The 10,004-nt window shown below is 41.4% G+C and overlaps 1 protein-coding gene across 2 annotated transcripts; it reads left to right on the top strand.

Annotated features, from left to right (window-relative positions):
- The first annotated feature begins 1,675 nt into the window (after positions 1–1,675).
- On the top strand, positions 1,676–9,200 carry vgll1 (vestigial like family member 1). 2 transcript variants are annotated; one of them, XM_029730898.1, is made up of 4 exons: positions 1,679–2,026; positions 4,653–4,864; positions 7,328–7,711; positions 7,967–9,200. In XM_029730898.1, exons 2-4 carry the CDS (start codon positions 4,672–4,674, stop codon positions 7,996–7,998), a joined length of 609 nt encoding a protein of 202 aa, XP_029586758.1. In that variant the 5' UTR covers positions 1,679–2,026; positions 4,653–4,671; the 3' UTR covers positions 7,999–9,200. The 2 variants fall into 2 exon arrangements, with proteins under 2 accessions (XP_029586749.1, XP_029586758.1); XM_029730889.1 differs by lacking the exon at positions 7,967–9,200 and having other exon boundaries at positions 1,676–2,026; positions 7,328–7,881.
- The last annotated feature ends 804 nt before the right edge of the window (positions 9,201–10,004 follow it).

The following is a 10,004-nucleotide window of genomic DNA, read 5'->3' as shown; positions in this document are numbered from 1 at the left end:
GGGTTATTGTCTTGCTGGAAGATCCACTTGTGACCAAGTTTCAGCCTCCTGGCAGAGGCAACCAGATTTTTTGCTAAAATGTCCTGGTACTGGGTGAAGTTAATGATGCCGTTGACCTTAACAAGGGCCCCCTCAATGGAAGCAAAAGAGTCCGATAATATCAAAGATCCACCAACACATTTTACAGTAGGTTCTTTACTGCTTATGCATTCTCATTTCGACACCAAACCCACCACTGGTATGCGTGACCAAAGAGCTCTATTTTCACGTCATCTAATTGAAGACAACTGAAAACAACGTCAGTACAGTGCATCACAGATAACGACGATCCATCGACACTGAGAGTCATCAAACAATATCTACAGAAGCCCCTGCAGCAAAACACATAAAGTATATGTTCTACGCTACAGGCTAAAAAACTATTAAGTTGGGGTGCTTCCAATATATTGTCTGTAAGAAGAGCTTCATGTACCGTGTGTGACAGACCTCTGGGGTCTAATACATCTCCTGGTCTTGTAGGATTACTGCAGGGTGAGGCCTAGGGATGAAATGTGGACTAATGCACTTCTTTACAGTCATGGGTCCCATTTCCTAAAGTGTCTCAGGTAGGAGTGCTGTTCTAAGACCAGGTACCCTCTGTCCATGTAACCATATTAATTATTGTGAAAAGGCTAAACAGATCCTAGATCAGCACTACTATGTTTCATGAATACAGGCCCTGCCCTGGTATACAGTGTACTCCAATTTTTGTGCCTGTTCTGGTACGTTATCACTTTGCTCACTTTGTTGTATGATGGGAGTATTTGTTCTCTTTAAATGACATTGAATAAACCAAGTCAAAGCTGAGTCTTATTTTGGAAAACACATATCATTTGTTTGGCTCATGTGTCTTCCAGACAGTATACACAGTTTGTGGAGGACACATTGTGAGCGTGTTCGACAGTGTAGTCCGTTCAAAGTGTCCATTCTCAACACATCTGACAATAAGGCTATTTGTCAAGTATATGATAGCATAACATCACGTTTCTCAATGTGTCCTTTCATTGACTAGTGACAGGATGTCCCGCCACGTCTCCATTGGTGGCTGTAACTATCATTGTGGTTCTCTGCATGTGTAACAGGAAAACCTCAGCGGTATCTTTTGTTATTGTCAGTGTACTTTCTGAAAACTATCATCATTTGTCATGACATGAATCACGAATGCGGCTCTCGTTTTTGTAAGAGAGCTATTTAAAATAAGAATTTCAAATATAATATTAACATTTTATTACACCCTTAAAAAGTTTTTAATATTTTTTTTTTATGACATTATTGCAATATATTATTGTCTGACATTACTTTTTGAAATGTTCAGCTGTCTGCATTCTGCCTATAGGAAAACATCTATACCAAGCATGCAAAGCTTGTCTTAGTTTAACATTAGAATCATTACTTGCACAGTTCACAGAAAGTATGATCGTGATGTTATCTCGGTGTAACAGCCATTCTAGAACGATGATATTCATTTGAATCCCTTCAGTGTCACACGGTAGATATTTCCACACTTTACAATTGACAAACTCTTTCCATATAGCATGTGTTCCCATAAACCATTTTCTAAACGTCAACACGAGTTTTTGACAGTGTAGTTCACTAAGGAATGTTTTGATAAGGTGCTGCAGGTGTGTGGAGGAAGTTGTTAAGTTACATTCTCATCATACCGTCATAGCGCATCACACCCTCCCTCGCGATATCTCCACACAGCAGGCAGCTCGGGCGCAGGATGTGTTGAATGAAGGCGGGTTTCTGACGAACAAACTCTAATAAACGAAGAGTTCGATGCTTTCTGCATCAATCTGGACATTTGAGAGCACAATAGTCTTAACAGGTTGTGTTTTATCAGCAGCATTTGAGGAATGCCAGTGCTGTTGTCAAAATAACGTTATTTTGAGTAATTGTGGGCAATTGCATATAGGCAGCATCAAAGGTTACTTCAATCAATCAAACCTGTGACTTGGTCCTTGATCAGAGGAGCTCACCTGCTCAGGTAAGAGAGAGTACATGGCATGCATTTCTTTGTAATATAATCTTACAAGCCTGCATACATAATATCTGGTTTTATCAATATTTGCAGATACATGTCTGATTATTATAATTCCCCTTTATGGTGTATTTATGTTTCTCTGACTTATTTCACTTGGGAACTTTTTAATTCAATATTACATGGTTGTTGACATAATTGAACTGAAAAAAGGTAGGCCGATTTATATACAGAGATAAAAGTTGTGATGCAAAAGGCAGGTTGACCTTTATTGTTAATGAATCTTGCCCTGGAGGCAAAACTGAGCGTTTCCTCTAGATTGGCCAGCTGCAAAGTCAACATTGTCTGTATTGTAAAAACATTAGCTTTTTGGTCTTAAATTAAAGTTAGGGTTAGGCATTAGGGTTAGCACTGTGGTTAAGTTTAAGGTTAGGTTTAAAATACGATTTTATGACTTTGTGGCTGCTCCAGCTACACACTAAAATATAATGGTTCTAAATAGACCCAGATAAGGGTTATTTGGCTTGTAACCATAACGGAACCCTTTTTGGTGCTGTAGTTACAACCCAAATTGGACCCATTTTATATAGGACCCCTTTTAATGGTTCTTTATAGAACCTTTATGGAGAATGGTTCTATAAAGAACCGTTAAAAAAGGATCTATATAGCACCGAAAAAAAGGGTTCAGCTGTGGTTACAACCCTAATTGGGGCTATATAGAACCCTTTTTTATGTTTCTTTCTAGAACCTTCATGGAGAACGGTTCTATAAAGAACCTTTTTCAATCTGAAAGGTTCTTTGTAGATCCTTTTGAAGAACCATACAGGGTTCTTTATTCTGGTCAGCCATATTATACTGTTAAAATGCTATAGGTGTTATTATTGAGTTAATTGACAAGTTGAATCAAGTGAGCTATCTCTGGAACAGCTGGGGGGACCCTGAGGAGAGAATTGAGAACCACTGGCTGATTTAGTCAACCATTTTCAATTGACACAAGGCCATACATGGCTCATTCACAAGACACCGTCACTGGCCGTAAATAATATACAATGGCATAACACAACACATTAGATAAACTGGAATGACACTCTCACCCACGGTTGTACAAAAAGAGCTGTGAGCAAACCACGCACCAAAATATTCAAATGAGCCAGTCCCCTACATTTTAATTATCACCAAAAGCGCAAAGAACCCTTTTGTGAACTGTAAAGAACCATTGAAGAGTTCAAAGGGTTTTTTGAGACATTATGGTTCCACATAGAACCATTACCCTTCCCAAAGAACCCTTGAGGAACCCTCATTTTTAGAGCATAGTGACCACTCTGCAGAGCTGCCTCCAGTACATGAGTCATCTCAATAAATGCCAAACTGCATAAAAAGGATGTAGTGAACAGCCTGTAATGTGCTGACATGAATAAGCATTGATTTACTTTGAACCTTCAATTTGTGTAATGACAAGCAGACATTGTTTGCAAATAACAGATAAAGACCAATAAAATATGACATTTCAGTCAGGTTTTGAATAGCTTATCCTGCCCATTATTTTATGTTGATACATGCACAGATGAAGGCAATTTCTCAACATGTGTTCGATGAATCAAAAAAGATCACCTGGATACCTTTCATTATTGAATTATTATCCCGGCGGAGTGGAAAACAAAATGACAAATGAATGTTAGGTTATAACCCTTTTACTACTTCACGGTGAGGTGATCTGTGAATTCCTCTGGATGCTACAATAGCCACCCAAGTCAGTAAATAAAACAAAAATGGAGAGAGCAAGCCCTAGTTCAAAAACCTCTCTATCGCCGTACCAAACTAAAAAACACGTATCTTCGTCTTTGGAAGAGTGGGGATAGAGTGCCTTCTGAAACCACGCAATGCGCCTCGTCAAACTTCTGACAATAGTTTGGCAGCCTCTTCCTCTGTTTCGGTGCTATGCAAGTGCTATTTCGGTGCTATTTCAGGCAGCACGCCAGAGCAGTTCTTCCACTGTCGGGAGAAATGGTCATGTATGTTAATGTATGTTAATTGTATGCAAATAAAGGTTGCTTGGCCACACCCACCGCGGAAGCACAATCATGGTCTCGGATTCTCAGGTGGACTTCTGTGAGAGGTCACTGTTATGCCAGCCGACTAAACTCAACTCCATCGAGTGGTGACTAGTGTGGGCGGACTGGAGATCCGACGTCACATAAAATAACGTTTTTTAAAATCAAAAACAATGGATTTCCACACCCAAAGAACAGCCCGCGTTTACAAAGAACAATGTCATGGAGTTGAGTTTAGTCGGCTACTGTTATGCCTGAATTCAACCCAAAACCAAACGAGGAAGTCTGCTGCAGTGTTGAGAGCGGTTGAATGAAAACAATCGGTATGCCAAGCAAAGATCTTAACGTCCGTGCCAGCCCACTTTTCATTTCTATTCAGTTTGACTCGCCATAAGTTCAGCGTCTGAACTGTGCATTATAATGTTATATCCATATCCCTTAATTATGGACGTACAAAAGCCATAACTCAAGTGACTCAGCAATCACATACTGTATGGGTAGCCTAGCCTACAGATGATGCATGGATTTGTTAGGCAAAATATTAATGTTCTCTACCTTCCAACCATTGTATGTTCCCACAGGATCTAAGTTGAGTCAGCGATGGCAGGACGTTCAGGTAGCCCCCAGGTAGTTGTAAAGACAGAGGAACAGTCCAATGGAGTCATCTTCACCTACTTCCAGGGTGACATCGGTAGCATGGTGGACCAACACTTCAACCGTGCCCTCAGCAAGGCCAGTAAGACCAAGGCCCCCAGCGGGAAGGGCAAAAAGAGCCGCAAGGCTGTCAAATCTGGTGAGCAGACTGATACCTAACTACAGTGAGGGAAAAAGTATTTGATCCCCTGCTGATTTTGTACGTTTGCCCACTGACAAAGAAAGGATCAGTCTATAATTTTAATGGTAGGTTTATTTGAACAGTGAGAGACAGAATAACAACAAAAATATCCAGAAAAACACATGTCAAAAATGTTATAAATTGATTTGCATTTTAATGAGGGAAATAAGTATTTGACCCCCTCTCAATCAGAAAGATTTCTGGCTCCCAGGTGTCTTTCATACAGGTAACGAGCTGAGATTAGGAGTACACTGTTAAAGGGAGTGCTCCTAACCGCAGCCTGTAAAAAAGACACCTGTCCACAGAAGCAATCAATCAGATTCCAAACTCTCCACCATGGATGTCAGGGACAAGATTGTAGACCTACACAAGGCAGGAATGGGCTACAAGACCATCGCCAAGCAGCTTGGTGAGAAGGTGACAACATTTGGTGCGATTATTCGCAAATGGAAGAAACACAAAAGAACTGTCAATATCCCTCGGCCTGGGGCTCCATGCAAGATCTCACCTCGTGGAGTTGCAATGATCATGAGAACGGTGAGGAATCAGCCCAGAACTACACGGGAGGATCTTGTCAATGATCTCAAGGCAGCTGGGACCATTGTCACCAAGAAAACAATTGGTAACACACTACGCCGTGAAGGACTAAAATCCTGCAGCGCCCGCAAGGTCCCCCTGCTCAAGAATACATATACATGCCCGTCTGAAGTTTGCCAATGAACATCTGAATGACTTAGAGGACAACTGGCGAAAGTGTTGTGGTCAGATGAGACCAAAATGGAGCTCTTTGGCATCAACTCAACTCACCGTGTTTGGAGGAGGAGGAATGCTGCCTATGACCCCAAGAACACCATCTCCACCGTCAAACATGGAGGTGGAAACATTATGCTTTGAGGGTGTTTTTCTGCTAAGGGGACAGGACAACTTCACCGCATCAAAGGGATGATGGACGGAGCCATGTATTCGTCAAATCTTGGGTGAGAACCTCCTTCCCTCAGCTAGGGCATTGAAAATTGGTCGTGGATGGGTATTCCAGTATGACAATGACCCAAAACATACGGCCAAGGCAACAAAGGAGTGGCTCAGGAAGAAGCACATTAAGGTCCTGGAGTGGCATAGCCAGTCTCCAGACCTTAATCCCATAGAAAATCTGTGGAGGGAGCTGAAGGTTCGAGTTGCCAAACGTCAGCCTCGAAACCTTAATGACTTTGAGAAGATCTGCAAAGAGGAGTGGGACAAAATCCCTCCTGAGATGTGTGCAAACCTGGTGGCCAACTACAAGAAACGTCTGACCTCTGTGATTGCCAACAAGGGTTTTGCCACCAAGTACTAAGTCATGTTTTGCAGAGGGGTCAAATACTTATTTCCCTCATTAAAATGCAAATCATTTTATAACATTTTTGAAATGCGTTTTTCTGGATTCTTTTGTTGTTATTCTGTCTCTCACTGTTCAAATAAACCTACTATTAAAATTATAGACTGATCATTTCTTTGTAAGTGGGCAAACGCACAAAATCAGCAGGGGATCAAATACTTTTTTCCCCCACTGTATGCAATGAAGGTTGAAATTAAGATTGGAGTGATTGATTGAGTGATTGGCCAATACACTTGCAATTAGGAAATAAACTTTATATAATATATATTTTTTATAATAATAATATATATATTCTTGTGGCTGAATGGAAGCAATTCCCCGCAGCGATGTTCCAGCGTCTAGTGGAAATCCTTCCCAGAAGAGTGGAGACTGTTATAGCAGCAAAGGGGGAACCAACTCCATATTAATGCCCATGATTTTGTAATGAGATGTTTGACAAGCAGGTGTCCACATACTTTTGGCCATATAGTGTACATTGATCTAAATCAGGCTTGAATTATGAATGCAGGTACTATCAGTCTGACAATGATTTTGATGTGATATGAAGGCCTAAGGGCTTCATGTTTCTAGAACCATATCGCAATTGAGAATCGATTGACGTTTAGAGGGAGTAATTGGCTGTTTTGGCTGCCAGAGCCAGTATACAGTGCATTCGGAAAGTATTCAGACCCCTTGACTTTTTCCACATTTTGTTATGTTACTTATTCTAAAATTGATTACATTGTTTTTTTCCCTCATTAATCTACACACAATACCACATAATGCACTGTATATATATTTTTTTGTTTGTTGTTGAAATGATGCAGGTAATTTTATTTTATAGACTTATATTTTATCTGCTAATTTCATAGCTTGTCTATACCCCCCCAAAAAATATGAAAAAAGGCATTTCATTTTTTTGCAATGAACTTTGTATGCCATCATCACGATGCTGTCTGCACCAAACAAGAAAATGTGTGTTCACTGACATGTGTAATGTACAAAATGAACACATTTCTAGACATTTACTTTGTGGATGTATTTTTCTCAATCCACATCTGTTTCAGAGTCTGACTTAACATCTTGCCAGTGGGTTGTTCCAACCCAATCTTGGTCTGAAGACCATTTTCCCCCTGTGTCTGGTCACCTTCATCTGAGCAGCACCAATGAGTCTCTCTCCAGCCACCGCCTGGCTCTCAGCTCCCCAGATGAGAGCACCAACCCATTGGCCTTCGCTCCTAGGCAACATGGTGGTCTGGGCCTGCCTGCCATGGCCTATCCCCACTCCACGTCCCATGAGGGTCTGGGGGTCACTGGACAACCTTACACCAACTCCCTGCTCAATCTCCTCCACAGTGATCGGTCAGGCGTGGCCTCGGGCTCCAAACCAGAGCTCCTCCCTAGCTGGACGGGTCAACCTGGCTTCAGAGACCCCATGAACCCCGACTCAGGTATGGCTGCCTCTACCCAGATCCCTATGCATGTGTAGGGCGAGGGAGACTTCTTTCTTTCACATAGATTAGATAGTGAACTGACAAATAAATCTATAATTCCAAATCCATTGGATTTTGTAAAGATTAGGGAGGTTTTACAGTATCTGTGCTTCAGTGTTTAAAAAAAAAAAAAATTATTTGGTGGTTTGCTTGGTTTTTCCAAAGGTCTCTTTTGAGTTATTCAACACCTATTCTACCCTCTTTTGGGAATAGGTCTGCAGAAAAAGGAACTCTATTGGTATTAAATGAAGCATGACCGCGCAGAGAAGAGAGGAGTCTGCAACATGTGCATGCTGTGTTCACTCCTCTGGTTATCAGACAGGCCTCCTCCACAGCCACTACAAGAAGGAAGTGCCGGTAACTCTCCCCTCTGTTCCTCATCGAAGGATGACTTCAGTTCCTCGCAATGCAACAGCTGGAACTGCCTCTCAGAAACAAATCACTCACTGACTAACCAGTTTGCAAACCGGATCATAATTCACATCAAAGACCAAGGTGACAACCACTGCCAGTCGCCAGTATGCTGCCTACAACTCAATAACTTTAAGCATTTATACAGAAGGACAGAGAGGGAGAGGGAGAAGGGGTGTGTTTGGCATGTGTAAGAAAAACAGTGTTATGTCAAAAGTAGCCTGTATTGACTGTGGAGAAACTTTACAATGTTTTTTAAGAGTATTTTATTGAAATGTTGGTGTTTAGGAATATCTGTTGTTTCCTCTGATGTGTGGACTTCTAAAGGAGGGGGTTTTGATGTGATTTTCAGTTGTGATATGGAAACAGAAACTGTTTTCATTTTTTTGCACATAGCAAATGAATGAAATGCAGTTGATATCCTAATAAATGATTGCCAAAGTAACCATGAAAATGAAAGATGTTTATGAAGAGGTGTTTGTTATTCAGAGATTTCTGCTGAGAATACCAAGTAGACAAACTGTATTACATTGTAGGAATTGACACAAACCTATTTTACTGTAATAATTGAGTTGTGATTCGTGATTAAACATAAAAAAGAATCTGTTCCATCTTAAAAGCAGACTCAGGGAAATGACATTACCACGAGCAGCATCACAGATATTGAGATGAGCAAGATGCAATAGGTTGTGCAAGATGTGCATGGGTTCACTTCACGCTGTTAGAGCGTGGTAGCCACAGGACCAAAACGGGAGAAGTTGATCCTTGCTGTTAACTTTCTGCATCTACGTCATATCGCTGAGTCTACCTTTAATGAAGTGGAAACACATGATGAACTGGATCAGATGAGATATCTGTCGCCTGGCAAGTGCATATATTGTTCGTTACTTTCACAGGAACAGACCTCAAGCCATTTAGAACAAGTGTGACAATACTGCCATCCTGTGGCTGAAAATAAGAAGAGGGAAAAGTTGGCAAATGTATTTTTTTTAATTTCTAATTGAAAATGTTAAGAAATAAATACTAGACTACTAAATATGGTTATGTTTTTGCATTCATTTTTTTATGTTCGTTATGTGTATGTACATTTACATTTCAGTAATTTAGCAGACGCTCTTATCCAGAACAACATACAGTTAATGCGTTAAGATAGCTATGTGGGACATACACATATCACAGGCATAGTAAGTACACTTTTCCTCAATAAAGTAGCTAACAGCAAAGTCAGAGCTGGGGGGGGGGGGTCGAGGTGAGGAATTATTTAAGATACTCTTTGAAGAGGTCCCTACCTCTTTCAGGTGCTTTTGGAAGATGGGCAGGGGCTCTGCTGTCTTAGCTTCAGGGGGAAGCTGGTTCCACCATTGGGGTGCCAGGACCCAGAAGAGCTTGGGTACGTGGTGCAGACACAGATCCTCTCCACGTCACCTGGTAGTAGCGGCTTGCCAGGTATGATGCAATCCAAGAGTGTGCAGAGCCTGAGACACCCAGCCCTGGGTGGAGAGGAGGATATGATGGTTCATGGTGTCGAAGGCAGCAGATAGATCTAGGAGTATGAGAGAGAGTCAGCTTTGGCAGTGCAGAGAGACTCCGTGACACAGAAAAGAGCAATCTCGGTTGAGTGATACGTCTTGAAGCCTGACTGGTTAGGGTCAAGAAGATCGTTCTGAGAGAGATAACGAGAGAGTTGATCAGAGACAGCACACTCAAGTGTTTTGGAAAGAAAAAAAAGAAGGGATACAGGTTTATAGCTTTTGACGTCAGATTAGTTGAGTGTTAGTTTCTTGAGGAGGGAAGCGACTCGGGCCATTTTAAAGTCAGAGGGGACGCAGCCAGTGGTCAG

The sequence above is a fragment of the Salmo trutta genome, chromosome 3 (genome assembly GCF_901001165.1).
Source record: "Salmo trutta chromosome 3, fSalTru1.1, whole genome shotgun sequence".
Taxonomy (NCBI): Eukaryota; Metazoa; Chordata; class Actinopteri; order Salmoniformes; family Salmonidae; genus Salmo; species Salmo trutta.
This window is presented reverse-complemented; position numbering and strand designations above follow the sequence as displayed.